The sequence below is a fragment of the Physella acuta genome, unplaced genomic scaffold (genome assembly GCF_028476545.2).
Source record: "Physella acuta isolate Inbredline_101_S28 unplaced genomic scaffold, ASM2847654v3 ptg000076l, whole genome shotgun sequence".
Lineage (NCBI taxonomy): Eukaryota > Metazoa > Mollusca > Gastropoda > Physidae > Physella > Physella acuta.
The window spans coordinates 1,249,399-1,268,324 of NW_026731596.1; the positions used below are offsets into that span (position 1 = coordinate 1,249,399).

Here is an 18,926-nt window from a genome sequence, read left to right on the forward strand (position 1 = left end):
GTGGGGGTGACACCATGACGAAACATACTAGCTATAGAGAAAACAATGCTACATCCAAGTATATTATTAATCAGACTATAGATGCACAACTTTAATATTACATCTGCAGGGATTAAAGCTTATATATATATATATATATATATATATATATATATATATATATATATATATAATGTTTCTTTAAGAAGGGGAGGGGGGGGGGGGGTAACACCACGAAGTGCCGCACCGGGTGACACCCGACCTAGCGACGCCACTGCTTATCGTCCCTATTTAACCAGTCTAATAGGAGTGTTCATCAAGCTTATTTAAATACTTGTGTACTAAGCAAATAAAAAAAGAAACTTCTTCTCTTAACTGTTACAAAAATAAGACATACTAAAGGATAACATAACTATAAATTGAATTTTATTCAAAACTAATACAATACATTAAAAAATATAAGAATAAAACGAACACCGGAAACCACTACACATATCAAGCTTACGTGTTTCAAATTCTTTCGACCGCATAGCCCAGGGGTCGGCAACCTGCGGCTCGCGAGCCGCATGCGGCTCTTTTGCTGTCAAGATGCGGCTCTCTAGATCCTTTCACTAATACTAATAGTTATATTATTTCATTTTCAAAATTCGCAGCAAATATTTTACTGTAAAGAAACTCTAAAGTTGATAAAAAAGGATAAAAACACTCATCAGAAACCAGTGAGAATAGGTGCAGTAGAAAGTATACCGACAGCTGGCAGCTGCTTGGGCACCAGGCCCAGCCCCACAGCCGTGCTGTAGCCAGCCCCGTGACAACAATTCCATGCTTGTCACTGCAGAAGTGTCGACTTTTTCGAATATAGTTAAATGTGTAATGTTATTTTATTCAGAAAGCATGTCCTTATCTGTCAGTAATCATCAATTTGACCTCAGTGACGTAGTTTTTTAGTTATTAGCTTCCTACTGTTGAGCCAGGTACTGGACGCTTGGGTTACGAGCTGACCCTGCGTTCAGTGGGGTGGAAGATAAGCCTGGCGAGAACAAAGAGCGACCAGTACCCGGTAATCAATCAGATACCCAAGCCCGTTAGTCGGAGTTTCTCGTGTTAGAGCCTGCCTGGCTAATGGGAGACACCTTCTGAGCCGGTTATATTTTTTTTTTTAATTTTTTTTTGGCCTCAGACATGTAATTTACAGCGACTGATACAGATTTACAATAGTAATATTTCTTTCTTACTTGTAGCCTACTTTCATTCATTTAAGATGGTTTACTTATACATAGATCTAATACAAAACGTCTAAATATTAAAAAATTTAAAAATAAATAAAAAAAAAACATGAAAATGCAAATGTATAATTAAATGATGATTCAAGGGATTCAAGGGAGCCGGTGATATCATGAAAGAAAGGAAAACATAGTTAACAGCTTCTAAAGTGGATTGCGATAGTCCTATAGTTATATTATTTGATAACTAAGTTCATTATCCTGGCGAAACATGTGTATGTTATATGAATAAATATTATTTCATATTTAAGGGTATTTATTTTAAATAACTAATAAAATTAATTTACCTAATCCTAGTCAAATACTAAATATTGAAATAAAAAATGTTGGTGGCTCTTTAGAAACTGGGAAATTTTGAAAATTGTAGCTATTGGCTCTTCCGTCTCAAATGGTTGCCGATCCCTGGCATAGCCCAATACGAAGTTAGAATTTTGACAGTTTTCAGCAGATAGAAATGATAAAGCTGTTTTTTTCTTTAAAATCATTTTATTTTTCTCACATCAGACCAATTCTTGTCAATATTTTAAATGTGAATGTATGAATAGCACAAAAATTGCCAAAAAAGGATTATCGTAGTTTGAATATAATGTCTCTAAATTTAATTAAATTGTTAGAACTTTGAAAAAAGTTCTTTAGTTGCTGGATTTGTTATAGTTGGCACACAGTAAGTTTGTAAAGTCCTTTTGACAGAAAGAGATAATGACAATATGGCTGCAGGTACCAACATATATATATATATATATATATATATATATATATATATATATATATATATATATATATATATATATATGAAGAGTTGATTTTCAAAATGCAATATATCCAAAATTTGGGTTTCGAGAAAATCGCACTTTTCTCCTACACGAAGCCATTGTACAATATGCTAAAACTGTTTATCAATTTAGGTTCATAACCCTCATATACATAGGACTAGGATGGTTTTTGAAATGTACCTGCATAAAAAGATGCTTTTTTTTTGTCCCGAAATTTGCGTTTCGTTGCAAAATGAGGTATATCCAGTTTTTGTTAAGCTACAAAATAGAAATAAAATGAAAATTTTGCGCCGTGAAGATTAAAATTAAGTTTTCCTAATAGTAACTGAGTAGCTTTACAATATGGGCACGTTATCTCATTTTTTTCAAAAATGGCGCTTATCGCGTTTTGAAAATCAACTCTTCATATATACATAATTTTAATTTTTTTTTAGTTGTATTCAAATGACTGTTAGGCAATTATAATAGTGTGGTAATAAGCCAAATTATTTATTTGCTAGAATGCTAATTTTTACATTTTGTTGGGAGCAGGCATATTGGTTATGTAAGAGGTCATCCATATATGACGTCACGCTTTTTTGGACGATTTTTACCTCCCCCCTCCCCTCCGTCACACATCCTCACAAAAAGCCAGACCCCCCCCCCCCCCTAAAATGACGTCACACCTCAGCCTACAACCCCCCAAAAATTGCAGTTGAATGTTTCTTTAAACATCGATATTTTTCTTAAATCTTGTCTGAACTCTGTCAAAATAGAGTATTTTAATCAATTTCCATTGCAATTTATTAAATCAGTTTTCTAAAACGCGAAATAACGTCTAAAATTCGTTTTCTAACATTGCTTTTTTATAATGTAAAAGTGTGACGTCGCACCATCTGAACCCCCCCCCCCTCCCCCTCGTCACACATCGTCACAAAATTACGGACCCCCCCCCCCTCCCCCCTGTGAGTATGACGTCATTTATGGACGACCCCTAACAAGTAAATGAGTAAACTTATTATGGATAATGTAACTTTGTATTGTGACCTAATCCTCTGAGTATGTATACATGAAGGTGTAAATATTGCTAAAAATGGAGCAAATGTAAGATCATTTTAAGCATTCCATTATTTTATTTGTAGATCTGATGCCATTTTTTACATATGATGTATTGTACTACTGAAAAAGATAAAAATTTAAGCTTTAAAATATGCTCAATCTTCTACTACTTAAAACTATTCAAACAATTATATTGATTCTTTTCCCATTTTCTTTTACTTTTGTATTTTGTTTCAGAAATAAACTATTTGCCAGTTTAAAAAAAAAGGAAATGATATAAAGATGTTGTTAAAACTTGATTATTTCTGTTCAAAAATGAGTTTTTGCCTATTTCTGAGTGGTTTGTTGTTTCAAAATAGATATATTACCGGCAATGTATGAAAAACCCGGTTTACTATAGACTATAGAATGCCTAGGCAATGTATACAATCCCTTTCCTTTTTAGGCAGAGTATGAAATCTCATGCAAAGTGTAAAATGCAAACGTCTTAGATAACAAACAGTCAAAAAATAAAATACTAGATACAAAATGAACAGAAAATCTCTATCCCTATCCCTAAACGTAACCCTAACTCTAACCCAACCCTATCCCTAGACCTAGCCCCAAACCTAAACGACATATTTAGCTTTCTTCTGTTGGCTCAGTTCTATAAACTTTCTGTTTTAGGTCAATATATTTTTACTTTCTCTTATACGAAGTATATAGAAAGTATTGTAATCATGAAATAAAAATTGAGATTTTTACAAATCTCGACGTTTTACACCTCCCCGAATCGGAAAATCATAGTTTTGCAATTGTGTCTGTATGTCTGTGTGTGTGTGTATGTAGGCCTATGTGTGTATGCGTGTTTGTAAACACGTAACTTGAACACCGTTACAGCTAGGTTGTTGAAATTTCATGTATAAGTATTATATCAAATTTGTAGTTCTGTATAAACTTTACAGCGATTTCCGTTAACCAGAAGTGGAATTTATTCTACTTTTGATTTTTCAAAAGCCTATACTATAACTTGAGTTCTGTTTCGGATAGATGAACAAAATTTCACAAATAAGTAAAAAATTTACTTTTCTGCCTTCTATCAAATTTTGAGTACTTTGCGTTGACCGGAAGTAGTAATTTACGCTATTTCCGATTTTCCAAAAAAACGCATGTGAATTTATAAAGTACTAATAAAAAAATTAAATAATATTCCGCACTATTATACACATGTTATTTAGCATTCGCTTGGTGCGCAATTATTTTTTTCTACGAGATTCTATTCTATTTTAAAAATTATAAGTAATTAAGAATCATTTCTATATTCCGAGTTGCCATCCCCCGTAGTGTTATATAAGAATATTCGAGAAAGTTTAGGGGAGATCACTCCCGGTTTATTTTTTATCAAACACACATCCGCCCACCTGTTGCGGAACTACTTTTCTTTATGGTGATTTAAATAGTAGTGTATTATTATATATTTAAAGAAATTCTTTTTTTTTCCTCCTTTTTGGTGCATTATTACATAAAAGCTTGTTATTAAAATGTGTTTATGCATTTTTTTTTCACTTCATTATTTAGTTATTCATCACTGACTTTGTATTTTAATTTTCAGCACATGGCGTTGCTGTCCTAAAATGCTCAGGGGGAGTGGGGGGATGCTCCTACTGCTTCCTCCTCTCTCAGAGTTTCTTCCAGGCATCTCTTCGGGGGGGGGGGGGGGCTAAGCCCCCCCCCCCCCCCCCGAAAATTTTTTACCGCCCCCGAACGAAATGAAATTTATATAATTTATATAGAAAATATATACTTTTAACAGTGTCCGCCCCCCCCCCCCGAAGAAAGTTTACCGCCCCCCCCCCGAATATTTTAAGTGCCCCCCCCCCGGAGAAAAAAGTCTGGAAGAAACACTGACCTCTCTGCAGAACGTGTCTCCTTAGGATGTTTGTAATTTCTGTGATAAATTATGCAAAGACGGTGTTTTTGTTTTTATTAATTCCTTCTTTTTTTTATATGGTAAATATCACAGATTTAATTCAAGATAAAGAAAGCTTTATTCATGCCTTTAATCTCAATGGGAATTCGAAATTTAATAACGTTTTTTTTTTACTCAAGAACATGAGATCGCAGTTTCTTGCTTAAGCCCCTTGAGAAATCTGGACATAGCAGTTTCAAATTATTGCTTTAGTTATGTTAGCTTTGCTCTGTTAGTTCAGCTCTCTTAGCTTTCTGTTTAAGCTCAGTACACCAAACACTAATGTACACCACAGTCACACTACCCCCACACACCACAAGACAATACACCACACACTACTGTACATTACTGATCCATCCACACCATCCCCCACACACTACTGTACAACAACCACACCATCCCCTACACACCACACACTACTGTACACCACAGCCACATACCCCCCCCCACACCACAAAACAACACACCACACACTACTGTACACCACTGATCCATCCACACCATCCCCTACACCACAAAACAATACACCACACACTACTGTACACCACAGCCACATCATCCCCCGCACACAACAAGATAACACACCACACACCAGTGAACAAACCAAGAAACACCATTTGACCGTTGTATAGTTTAATATCGAGCGAATCAAAATTCTGCATAGACGCTGAACCAACCAATGGCTTCTTATTGCTGACCTGAACACACAGCTATGTTTTAATTCACAGCTAATTCAAGATTTGTTTCGTTAAAAAAACATTTGAAATCGTATCAATTACTTTATTCATGAAATACAATATAATTTCTAACTCAAATTGGTAGTTAGAGTTACCCGTTTGAATTCAATGATTGGCATTCGATCAAATTGTCTAACAGTTAAATAACTATAAAACAAAAGAAAACAATGGCAAAATAAACTTTTTTATCATTTTAAAACTATAGCTGGCTTGAAGGGGTCATACATAAACAAAGTCATGCTCAGAAGGGGTGGGGGAGGATACCGACTTTAGTGACGGTGTATGACACGAGGGGGCGGGGAAAGGTCATAAAATAACGTCACACTATTGCATTTGAAAAATTTCTGTTTGAAACTGATTTTAGCCGCGTTTTTTTTTTTTTTCATTATTATCTTTGTTTTGTAAATAATAATAAAAATTGATCTTTGTACCCTATGTTTACCGAAGTCAGTTACTAGTTAATTAAGAAATGGCTACTTTAGATTACAAATTTTACACATTTGAGTAGTGGGGGGGGGGGGCTGGGCTAAGACGTGACGTGGGGAGGGGGGCTGATTCATTTTGACGGTTTGTCAATGGGAACTGGTTATAATCGAGTTAGAAAGCCTGACTTCTATTATGTACGACCCCAAAGATTAATGGCTAGTTCAGGCAATAGATTTCAGCCACATACATTTTGAATTATTTACTATGAATAGAAAAGACGGGTGTTTTTGTTAAGATACTTGCGTATAAAACTTGTGTAGGCTTATGTGGCTATTCTCTCTACCTCAGTGTGCATGATATACGTGTTCTATCTAAATTTAGGCGTGTTAGCATTTGTCTTTGAAAAACTATGTTTTAAAGTTTGTTCAGACCTTGTAGTAACAAAAAAAGTTACGAAAATGCAAAATGTTAGTAACAGCATCTGGTTCTATTTATAGTTACTACGTCATTAGCTGTTCTTGTCACTTCAATTACGGTTATTCAGTCCTGCAATTCACCTCCCGAGTCGCACTGTGTTTGGGTACTTTTGTTCACCTTTTTCCTGCTCCGAATCTCAGCAAGGACGCTCGGCCTCCATTGTAGGTGTTCCCTCTCATTTGCATGAGCCGCCGGATTAATTCATTAAGGCTGCTCCGCTTATAGTAATCTGCAAGCAAAATCAGAGAAACAGGGTTAAAACGATATATTAAGGTCAACAAATGACAGGTTGTGTTCTGGTGGCTAGTATAGGGTTAAAATAAAATATCACCGTCAGATTGAAGGTTATGGAGTGGCGGCTAGTATAGGGTTAAAATAAAATATCACTCTCAGATAGAAGGTTATGTACTGGCGGCTAGTATAGGGTTAAAATAAAATATCATTGTCAGATTGAAGGTTAAGTAGTGACGGCTAGTATAGGGTTAAAATAAAATATCACCCTCAGATTGAAGGTTATGTAGTGGCGGCAAGTATAGGGTTAAAATAAAATACCACCCTCGGATTGAAGGTTATGTAGTGACGGCAAGTATAGGGTTAAAATAAAATATCACCCTCAGATTGAAGGTTATGTAGTGACGGCAAGTATAGGGTTAAAATAAAATATCACCCTCGGATTGAAGGTTATGTAGTGGCGGCAAGTATAGGGTTAAAATAAAATATCACCCTCGGATTGAAGGTTATGTAGTGACGGCAAGTATAGGGTTAAAATAAAATATCACCCTCAGATTGAAGGTTATGTAGTGACGGCTAGTATAGGGTTAAAATAAAATATCACCCTCAGATTGAAGGTTAAGTAGTGACGGCTAGTATAGGGTTAAAATAAAATATCACCCTCAGATAGAAGGTTATGTAGTGACGGCTTGTACGAGATGGCATCAGGGGATCATGCAACGTGAAATAACTGTCAGTCATTATGTTGTCGACTGGGTCATTTGAGGTTGTGTTGTTTCTTGTTCTTTTTTAGCTTTACATTTTGGGGCTGTTTGTTCTGTTTTGATTGTTGTTTTTTATGGGCTGTTTTGTTGAAATTTTGTGGGCGGTTCTGTTTTTGTTGACATGTTGTGGGCGGTTCTGTTTTTGTTGACATTTTGTGGGCGGTTCTGTTTTTGTTGACATTTTGTGGGCGGTTCTGTTTTTGTTTACATTTTGTGGGCGGTTCTGTTTTTGTTGACATTTTGTGGGCGGTTCTGTTTTTGTTGACATTTTGTGGGCGGTTCTGTTTTTGTTGACATTTTGTGGACGGTTCTGTTTTTGTTGACATTTTGTGGGCGGTTCTGTTTTTGTTGACATTTTGTGGGCGGTTCTGTTTTTGTTTACATTTTGTGGGCGGTTCTGTTTTTGTTTACATTTTGTGGGCGGTTCTGTTTTTGTTGACATTTTGTGGGCGGTTCTGTTTTTGTTGACATTTTGTGGACGGTTCTGTTTTTGGCCTAAGTTGGTTGTTCCATATCTATTTCAATGAGGGTGTCTCTACATTAGCTCAACAAAATATATCTCTCGCTAAGTGCATGTACCAGTCCCACTTGAACACAGAGAGAACGGATCCCTGGTAGACGTTAATTACACGACTCGTCATTAGGTATCACCTCAGGCACATGTGCCAACACATGATCTAATCAGCGAAGGTACTGCGACTATATTTGTAACAATAGGGCTCACAACTCTGATTAAACCAGGGGCGGTAACCCTCTGATTGAACCAGGGGCGGCAACCCTCTGATTAAAGCGAGAGATTAGTCTTGAGGCTATGTGGTCAAACTCTTCCTAGGCTGACTTCGGGGTAAGATCCGGGAAAATCAATATATTGCACAATTTATACCACGGCCTGCTGGATAATTCGCCATATATCTTACAGGAGTAAAATGAATATATGAGTCTTGGAGGTTCTAGACGTATGACAACAGGCGGTGTAAATCAATACAACATACAACGTTTGTGTGTGTGTGCGCTGTGAAAAAAAAACCACTTCTCTACCTCTCTCTATCTAGTTCTCCAACACTCCCGTATCTTCGTATCCATCCCTTCCCTCTCTCTAGCTCTCCATCCCTTCCCTCTCTCCCTCTACACCCATCCCATCTCTCCCTCTCCATATCCACCCCATTCCCTCTTTCTATCTCTAGTCCTCCATCCCCCCTCTCTCACTCTACTTATCTATCCCTCACCTCTCTTCTTCTCCCTATCCATCCCTCCCCTCTCTACCTATCCAACCCTTCCACCCCCTCTCTCACTCTACTTATCTAACTCTCCCTCCCCCTCTCCCATTCCATCCCTTTTTCTTCCTCTCACTCGTGGGCCACGTGATCACGTTACGTAATTAACCAGGTAATTAAAGTAAATATTGTAATAAATACTTCATTAATTTCTGACCAAAACTTGATCAAATCAGTAAGTAACATGAACCGCTAGATGGGAACACGATGATACAGTCTGTTGTAGCGGTGCTCGGTCATTTGTCGTTCAAAACATTTTTACAGTGTTCAAAACTATGTTTACAGTCATCGTTTTAAGTCATTTTTACGTGGGCAAAAATTATGTTCACAGTCACCGTTTAAAGTCATTTTTACGTGGGCAAAAATTATGTTCACAGTCTACGTTTAAAGTCATTTTTACGTTGGCTAAAATTATGTTCACAGTCACCGTTCACCGTTTAAAGTCATTTTTTCGTGGGCAAAAATTATGTTTGGAGCCATTCACATCAAGTTAATACACCATGAATTAGGTTTATACCTTCCAATCATTTTAGAACATCAACAACAAATCGCTTGTTTATTTATTTATCCTCATCGAGATTAAAATATTTACTTTAGTACATACATACTTGAAAACTACACATTTGCAGGGTTCCTTTTAGACTTTGTTTTCTCCCAAGGGGAGGATCTTAAAATTTACGGGGTGGGAGGGGGACACTAGTCATAGTATATCTTTTATTTATAAATTACATATTTATTCTATTTTGTCCAGGGAGGCGGGGGAAGCGGATCGTTAGGTGCTCATGAAGAGGAGCCTGAAAGAAACTCAGCACATTTGCTTACAAAAATAACAGTAATCCAAAATCATCCACCTAATAAACAGTTTACGTCTTTGTTTTCCACGCATAATTTGTTTGGCAAACTAAAAAAAAATGTTCCCACTAAGTTGCCCTTCAATTCGATTTCCTCTTAGTTTTACTAAAATAAAATCTTAGCTCTGCTAGTGGCACTGCGCATCCAATTAGTTTAAAAAACAAAACAACTCTCATTTCCTCTTCGCTAATATGATAGCCCATAACTCGGGTTCAAGGTTCACGGGGCCAAAGTTCAATGGCCGTTCGTCGAAGAGATTATTGAACGCTTTTAAGATATTTTGTTTCAAGGTATCAAATGAACTCTGCATTACTGAAAATAACGGATATTATAGTTTGAGTTGGCTGTTGAGTTTCCAACGCATGCTGGCGAAATGTCCAAAAGTCGAGACCTCTGATGGAAGTTGATTAATATTCAACAATGCCGTGTCTTCGCTGGCCCTCATCACGTGATTAGAATCCAGCGAGAAGGCGTCCAACTCTCGCGAGTGTCGTATAATATACGAGATTGGTTTTTTGTTTAATATTTGGGAGTCGGAACGGACAGCGAGACTTTTGAACCTTTCTAAAAATAGCTGGTGTTGGGAATATGAAAACCTCGTTGATTGGCTAACTACTAGTTGTTCTATTTTAAGACACAGTGTTTCGTTTTTATGGCAATGGACGCACACTTGGTATTACATTCTACCCTCAAAAGACACGGGTCTTGTATTTCCTCTCTGTGCGCATGCGTGGCCTCTACACGCATCCGTTTAATGAGGTGGCGGCTAATTCACAAAAACAATTGTCTTTTTGTTTAACCAAGCATTCCAAACAAATTCAATTTTTTTTATTATTGGCAACGATGCAGACCTAACGAAAATCGATTTGTGTTTTATTTTTTCTAAAAGAACAAAATCTTGTTTTATTTTTGTTCTCGTCTACAAATGAAGACCACGTGTCTTTTAGCGGCAGACGACCGAGTTAATCGAGCGGACTGAGAAAATCTTGCCAGGATTTTCCAACCCAACATGTGTCAACAACTTTGGTGATTCCAGTTCATTAGCTCCAATGTTAATGCGGCGTGCAATGATATAAAGACACAGAACATAACGCAGCTTCTCTTAGACAAGAGTTAAAATATCTGCAGGTAAAACAGAAAGGCTAGGTTGGATTAGAACCCATGTATCTAACCGATATCTGAACGACAAGATGACAATACGCATATGTAACCCAATTCGCTTCTTTTTCCCATGTAAAGGAATTCAAAGACAGACGTCCCAAAAACACAACACGTTAGCCAGTTACACGACTAAAAAAATTGTTTTTTTTTTAATTTAATTCAAGGGAAGGAAGTAACACGAAACAAGGGAGACAACTAGCTCTTCAGTCAGGTATGGGAAAAAAACTGTTGTAATATGGCCGGAGAGAAAAAAAAAATGAAACCTTGAAAGTTTGTTTTTTTAATAACTGATATTGCCAGTTTGATGTCGTTTGTGTAGTGTGGGCTTCAGTCTAATGGCAGTACAGGTAATTAAATCGAGAGAAGCGGCAAACCGTGGTAGGAACTTCTTGCCTAGAACGTGTGGCAGTTAACATGATCTGTGTGAGCAATAGCAATACATGCGAGTGTTGCATTTCACGTTCGTTATGTCATGTTTGCTAGTGATGTAGGTGTGTTAGTTATGTTATTAATGTAGGTTTGTATTGAAGGCTGAGGCTTATCTCAGCACAGGATCGGGTTAGGCTGAAGAATTAAGCCTGTGTTGGTATGGGGTGGATGGGATGTCTGTGTGTATGCCTGACATACAGAGAGATACATAATGGTAGACGCGTCTACGTTTACAGTTACTTTCGTTACAAGTGTTTTGTAGAGAAGAATGTGTTCAAGCCAAGTTTTGAATATTAGATACTCCATATTTTTGGCACAAAAGGTTTTAAGAAAGGTTTCACGGTAACACAGATGTAACAGTATGGGAAACTTTTTGGATTCATAATATGAATGAGACATGAGACCTTGATACTGGAGTGTTTATGAACAGAACAGACCTTCTTAATTAAAAGCCTTGGCACGACGAGCGACCTTCACCCCACGACCTTCACCCCACGACCTTCACCCTGCGATTTTGAACCAGCGTATCGAGATCTATACAACCGTACGATAACCAAGATCAAAACCTTGGAGGAATGAACTCTTGCCAGATGAACTCTACTTCGCCTATACAATTGATCATCACTGTCTGTGTGATGTTTTCGTGTAAATTTGAGATGCAGATTATATCAGGGCCGTCAATATATCAGGGGCGTCAATATACTAGGGGCGTTAATATATCAGGGGTGTCAATATACTAAAGCCGTCAATATATCAGGGGTGTCAATATACTAAAGCCGTCAATATATCAGGGGTGTCAATATACTAAAGCCGTCAATATACCAGGGGCGTCAATATAACAGGGGTGTCAATATACTAAAGCCGTCAATATATCAGGGGTGTCAATATACCAAAGCCGTCAATATATCATTGGCGTCAATATTCAAGGGCCGTAAAAATATATATCAGGGCCCTCAATATACCAGGGCCCTCAATATACCAGGGCCCTCAATATACCAGGGCCCTCAATATACCAGGGCCCTCAATATACCAGGGCCCTCATTATACCAGTGCCCTCAATATACCAGGGCCCTCAATATACCAGGGCCCTAAATATACCAGGGCCGTCAATATACCAGGGTCATTACTTTTACAAGATCGTCACGACATGTATTTTATGCTGTTGTTTTTAATGTAAAATTATATTAGAACAATTGGATACATTAAATGTTATTACTAATTTAAGTAACTAATCAATACTGGAAAACCCCACAACAATGTGCCTTGTTTCCTTGTCAACACGGAGCAACAAAAAACAACACAAACGTATGCGAATTATCGATTATGCACGTAAACGTATACAAACTTTTAATTGCACACCGCGAAATGCGAAGCATTAATGAAAATTCTTTGAGAAGGTAGGAATAAACAAGACTTTCTCTATACTTCGTATATACGAGAAAGTAAAAATTAACTGAAAGAGTTGGCACTACCGAATGAATAACCGGTCAAAATTTGTGTTTCAAATTTCAAAAGATATAAAAGTGGCTATTTTTTTTTATTTTGTATTTTGTTTCAAGGTTTAAAAAAAAAGAACCAAATCCTCAGTTTCAGAGGAATAAATTACAAATCAGGTATTAAAGTATTAGATCTGAACATTTTTAAAGCTTTAGTTTAATTATTTAGGGTGTAATGCTTCTAACAATGCGACCTAAACAAAACACGTTTTATCGTCCATGACAGCTGTGAGAATAGCACCCTACTAGGCGGACTGGGTTGATACCATTCATTAATTACACACAGTAATTTGATTCTATTTCTATTTATACGAAGCCTTTTTGTGTAGACTTGTTGAACGGGGAGGTTTGGAAATAATTACGATAATAATTCGAGTCAACTTTAGTTGGGCGGGGTAGGGAATCCAGTCATGTGACCTGTGTGGGAGGGGAGGGCGACGAGTGCTGGTCAGTTGAAGGGGCAGCTATATAGGGTAGGCCTATATGACGTCATAATGGACTTGTCGTGACTGGTGTGTGTGTGGTCTGGGTGGGAGAGAGAACCCATCTCGTGCGTCGTAAAGGTGCTGAGGTACTTGCCATTTACGTGCTGGGTCTGGGTTGGGTCTGCTCTGGTTTGGGTCTGGGTTGGGTTATATATAGATTAGGACTTTGAATCTGGTTTGTGCATGGGTTGGCTATTTGGGTCTGGGTTGGGTATTTTGGGGGCTGGGTATGGGTTGGCTACTCGGGTCATGGTTGGGTCTTTGGGTCTGGGTATGGGTTGGCTACTCGGGTCATGGTTGGGTCTTTGGGGCTGGGTATGGGTTGGCTATTTGGGTCTAGGTTGGGTGGGTATGGGTTGGCTATTTGGGTCTGGGTTGGGTCTTTGGGTCTGGGTATGGGTTGGCTATTTGGGTCTGGGTTGGGTCTTTGGGGCTGGGTATGGGTTGGCTATTTGGGTCTGGGTTGGGTCTTTGGGGCTGGGTATGGGTTGGCTATTTGGGTCTGGGTTGGGTCTTTGGGGCTGGGTATGGGTTGGCTATTTGGGTCTGGGTTGGGTCTTTGGGGCTGGGTATGGGTTGGCTATTTGGGTCTGGGTTGGGTCTTTGGGGCTGGGTATGGGTTGGCTATTTGGGTCTGGGTTGGGTCTTTGGGGCTGGGTATGGGTTGGCTATTTGGGTCTGGGTTGGGTCTTTGGGGCTGGGTATGGGTTGGCTATTTGGGTCTGGGTTGGGTCTTTGGGTCTGGGTATGGGTTGGCTATTTGGGTCTGGGTTGGGTCTTTGGGGGCTGGGTATGGGTTGGCTATTTGGGTCTGGGTTGGGTCTTTGGGTCTGGGTATGGGTTGGCTATTTGGGTCTGGGTTGGGTCTTTGGGTCTGGGTATGGGTTGGCTATTTGGGTCTGGGTTGGGTCTTTGGGTCTGGGTATGGGTTGGCTATTTGGGTCTGGGTTGGGTCTTTGGGTCTGGGTATGGGTTGGCTATTTGGGTCTGGGTTGGGTCTTTGGGTCTGGGTATGGGTTGGCTATTTGGGTCTGGGTTGGGTCTTTGGGTCTGGGTATGGGTTGGCTATTTGGGTCTGGGTTGGGTCTTTGGGTCTGGGTATGGGTTGGCTATTTGGGTCTGGGTTGGGTCTTTGGGTCTGGGTATGGGTTTGCTATTTGGGTCTGGGTTGGGTCTTTGGGTCTGGGTATGGGTTGGCTATTTGGGTCTGGGTTGGGTCTTTGGGTCTGGGTATGGGTTGGCTATTTGGGTCTGGGTTGGGTTTGGGTCTGTACTGGGTATAGGTTGGGTCTTTGGGTCTGGGTTGGTTCTGGACACGGTCACCCTCCACACCTTATTACCAGTGTTGCTTCCAGACTTTTTTTTCTCCGGGAGAGGGGGGGGGGGGCGCTTGAAATTTTCGGAGGGGGGGGGCGGGGGTCGTAGACTTTGGGGGGGGGGCGGACTCTGTTAAAAGTATATATTTTCTATATAAATTTCATTTCGTTCGGGGGGGGGGGGGGTGGAGTAGACTTTTTCGGAAGAAACTCTGCTTATTACCAGCAAACGTCGGCCCTTCAAACGTTTACATGTACTAAATACCAGTCTCAAACAGGAAATGTTATGACGGATTAATTTTACTTTGTTAACCCTAAGCTATCCGAATGAAAACAAAGGCAAACAACATCAAAGTGTATTGTCTGACAGTTGTTTAAATCAGGGAGACGACGAGTTAAAGAAGTTAGGGAACACGGAAAATGTTGACATAATTAACACGACATTGTTTACACTAGTTTTCTAAGAAATGTCTTCGCGCTATTTCTTTAGTCTAGATCTTTTCCTTTCTATTTTTATCCAGTGTGAGTGTAAAACAAATGATTTTCTAGCCGTGTAAATTAAAATCTGAAACTTTCTTGTGTAGGCGTTTATGTGGCATGAATTCTGTTCTAAAGTGCTCACGTTAGAGAGCTTTAGAACTTGTGTAGGCGTGTGTGTATTGAGAGAATGTGGTAAAGTGCTCACGATTAGGCTTGCGGTGGTGGTGTGTGAGTGTGTGTGTGTTTGTGTGTGTGTGTTTGTGTGTGGTTTGTGTGTGTGTGTTGGACCCATGGGGTAAAGTGCTCACGTTAGAGAGCTTTAGAACTTGTGTAGGTGTGTTTGCTTGGGACCACTGTTGTTAAATGCTCACGATTAGGCTAGTGGTCGTGTGTGAGTGTGTGTGTGAGGCTGTTTGTGTGTGTGTGTGTGTTGGGAAAATGTGGTAAAGTGCTCACGATTAGGCTTGTGGTAGTGTGTGAGTGTGTGTGTGTGTGTGTGTATGTGTGTGTCTTACACCACTGTTGTAAAATGCTCACGATTAAAGCACATCGACTAGGCCTTGTACATGAATGCCGAGTGTAAACGAGTTAAAAACAGTCTTAAAGTATGGCTGAGTTAATTCCCTTACAAGGCAGGTATTACGAGGATTGCTTGTGTTATGGATTGGTGGTTTCTATGTACGTTTTGTTTTTGTTTTTGAGTCTGCGCTTATAGCGTTGGTTTGTGTGTGAATTGTTTCTGATGTAGCTGTTAGTGAAATCGTTCGGAAGAGTTGTGTGTTACGGTAGTTTGGTGGTTGTGTGTTTAGGTAGTTTGGCTGTTGTGTGTTACTGTAGTTTGGTGGTTGAGTGTCAAGGTAGTTTAGTGGTTGTGCGTTTAGTTAGTTTGGTGGTTGTGTGTCAAGGTAGTTGGTGGTTGTGTGTTAAGGTAGTGTTGTGGCTGTGTGTTAAAGAAGTTTGGTGGTTGTGTGCCGATACTGTCTGATGGAGTTGTGTGTCAATATTGTTTGGGTGGCGTCCAGCAAAATCTGCTCAAACTATCCCTGGGTCAGTGCCTGCCCACATAACTTCAGTATCAATCTGCTCAAACTAGCTCGGTGGACCCCCTGACATGACATCAACCTAGTTGGACAACCCCTGACATGACATCAACCTAGTTGTACAACCCCGACTTGACATCAACCTAGTTGTACAACCCCTGACATGACATCAACCTAGTTGCACAACCCCTGACATGACATCAACCTAGTTGGACAACCCATGTCATGACATCAACTCGTCCAAAGCCACCCACCCCTACAATCAACACTGATGACAACCTCCAAAAGTGGTCCCGCCTACACAGTCAACAGCAGTGTTCAGTGGCCAAAAATACACTCATACCATCCCACCCCCATCTCCATAGTAAACATCGGTGGTTAGTGGTAAATAAATACAGCCAAACCAACCCACACCCACCTCCACAGTAAACATCGGTGTTTAGTGGTAAATAAATACAGCCAAACCAACCCACACCCACCCCCAACTACACAGTCAATATAGGTGATCAGTTGCCAAAATTCATTCAGCCTCGCGAAAAACCACACCCACCCCACCTACACAGTCTACATCGGTGGTCAGTGTTCAAATATATACTTACCCACATCCACCCCCAGTAAAAAAAACCACACCCACCCCACCTACACAGTCTACATCTGTGGTCAGTGTTCAAAAAAACGCAGTCAACAATGAGGGTCAGCTTCTAAAAGTCCAACAGAACTACCCCACCCCCTCCACCTCCCCACCCCAATCACAACGTCCATGTTGTCCCTGCCTGCCTGTTGACCTACCTACGCTGTCTCGATGGTACCCTCCACGCTTGCTGTGGGGCTCAGATAAGACTGCCCAGGGCGAGTCTATGACGCCCCTCATCTCCCCACCCTCGTCCTCATCTGGCTCACCCAACGTCTCAGCAACTTCCGGTTCTAGTCCCCTCTGTAAATGAGAAAATCTCGCTCTGTCTTCTGGAAGGAAAAAAAGAGAAAAAAATTATTAAGAATAAAATTGACCATGCGTCATTGACTCTCAGCAACCCATGCCAGTAATTTTCTATTATTATTTTTAACCCTTTCAGTGCAGTCGGGGGACGGACGATCATTCAGCCGCCATCTTGATAGACAATCATTTGTTTTAACACTTGATAGATTCTTCCGTGGAGATTTCCCGCCTTTTTTATTTCTTTATTTTTATTTTTTTTTCAATGTGGTGCGATTTTTTATTTCTCCCAAATCTAGTTTTGCAATATTTAATTTGAGAGAGTTATTGGCTAGCTGACTGGTTAGGTCGTGCCTAGCTATAGATTGTCTACAGCCATGAAAGTGACCTCTGTCTTGATGTCTAGCTAATGAGCCCTTTTTGTTGAAGTCTTGGTGGTGATGTATCGTGTTAAACCCATGCCACCTCGATTCGTGGACCATGCTCCAGCCTCGCATTAACTTATCAGTTTCCACACACCCACATCTTACCCTACCCCCACCTCCACACTTCAGACCCACACTCCCTTCTACTTCACACACAATACCCCAACTTCACCCCACACACAAACACTTAGTCCCCCACACTTCTCCCAACTCCACACCACCCACCAGCACCTTTAACACCCACACACCACCCACCTCCAAAACCCCCACTACTTCTTACACCTCCACACCACCCACCACTTCCCCGCACCTCCCTTACCCCCACCACTCCCCTCCCCCTCTTCTCCCTACCACCCCTCCTCTACCTCTACGATATATGCTAAGCAAAATGAGGTCTATGTTTTTGATCTCTAAATATCACATGACGATGTATCACATGACTAAATCTAACCCCAACTAAGAGCTGGTGAATCAAGCAGACAGCAACGTTTAAAAAGGAATCTTTTGATTTCACAGCGGCGGTCAAAAGAAATCCGACTAGTATCAACTACTGAATAACCCAGAGCGAACGCCATGAATTTTACATTATTAGCACATTCTTACAAGGTTATTATCAAATTCCTATCACATTTCTGTCAAGTTCCTGTCACATTTACCTGTGATGTTTTACTATCCACATTTTAATTCCAACCTGTAATGACCAAACTAGCGACATCTTGATTTAAGCGTCTGTTGTTACTAATGTTTTTAGGGCGGTCTGTCGTGGTCTGATGTGGTCTACAGTGGTCTGTTGTGGTCTGATGTGGTCTACAGTGGTCTGTTGTGGTCTATTGTGGTCTGACGTGGTCTGATGTGGTCTATTGTGGTCTGATGTGGTCTGATGTGGTCTGATGTGGTCTATTGTGGTCTGATGTGGTCTATTGTGGTCTGATGTGGTCTGATGTGGTCTGATGTGGTCTGATGTGGTCTGATGTGGTCTATTGTGGTCTGATGTGGTCTGATGTGGTCTGATGTGGTCTATTGTGGTCTGATGTGGTCTGATGTGGTCTATTGTGGTCTGATGTGGTCTATTGTGGTCTGATGTGGTCTGATGTGGTCTGATGTGGTCTGATGTGGTCTGCCGTGGTCTGTTATTCTCTGCAGTCGTCTGCTACAGCTACGCTTTGTAGACATCCTAACTATAGTGTTAACGCTATCCGATGTGCTAGCGTGGTCGATGGGTAACGCACTCGATTACTCGCCCGAATGTCTCGTGTTCGATTCTCTGGTTGCTACGCCGACTGAGAAGTCAAGAAAAGTTTCAACGTCTTGTGGTCAAGATGTAACCAAAACACGCAGACCAACATTAGCATAAGATTTGAACAATGCCTGCATTCGC

At 40.1% G+C, this 18,926-nt stretch overlaps 1 protein-coding gene across 1 annotated transcript in view; it reads right to left on the reverse strand.

Annotated features, from left to right (window-relative positions):
• Positions 1–5,637: 5,637 nt before the first annotated feature.
• The window catches only part of LOC131953931 (uncharacterized), a 35,623-nt gene continuing 22,334 nt past the window's right edge, over positions 5,638–18,926 (reverse strand). Inside the window, exons 2-3 of the mRNA XM_059317395.1 lie at positions 16,979–17,152; positions 5,638–6,890 (exon numbers count right to left, since the gene is read on the reverse strand). Coding sequence (XP_059173378.1) covers positions 6,775–6,890; positions 16,979–17,152 — 290 coding nt within the window. The 3' untranslated portion in view covers positions 5,638–6,774. The remainder of the gene's footprint in view (positions 6,891–16,978; positions 17,153–18,926) is intronic.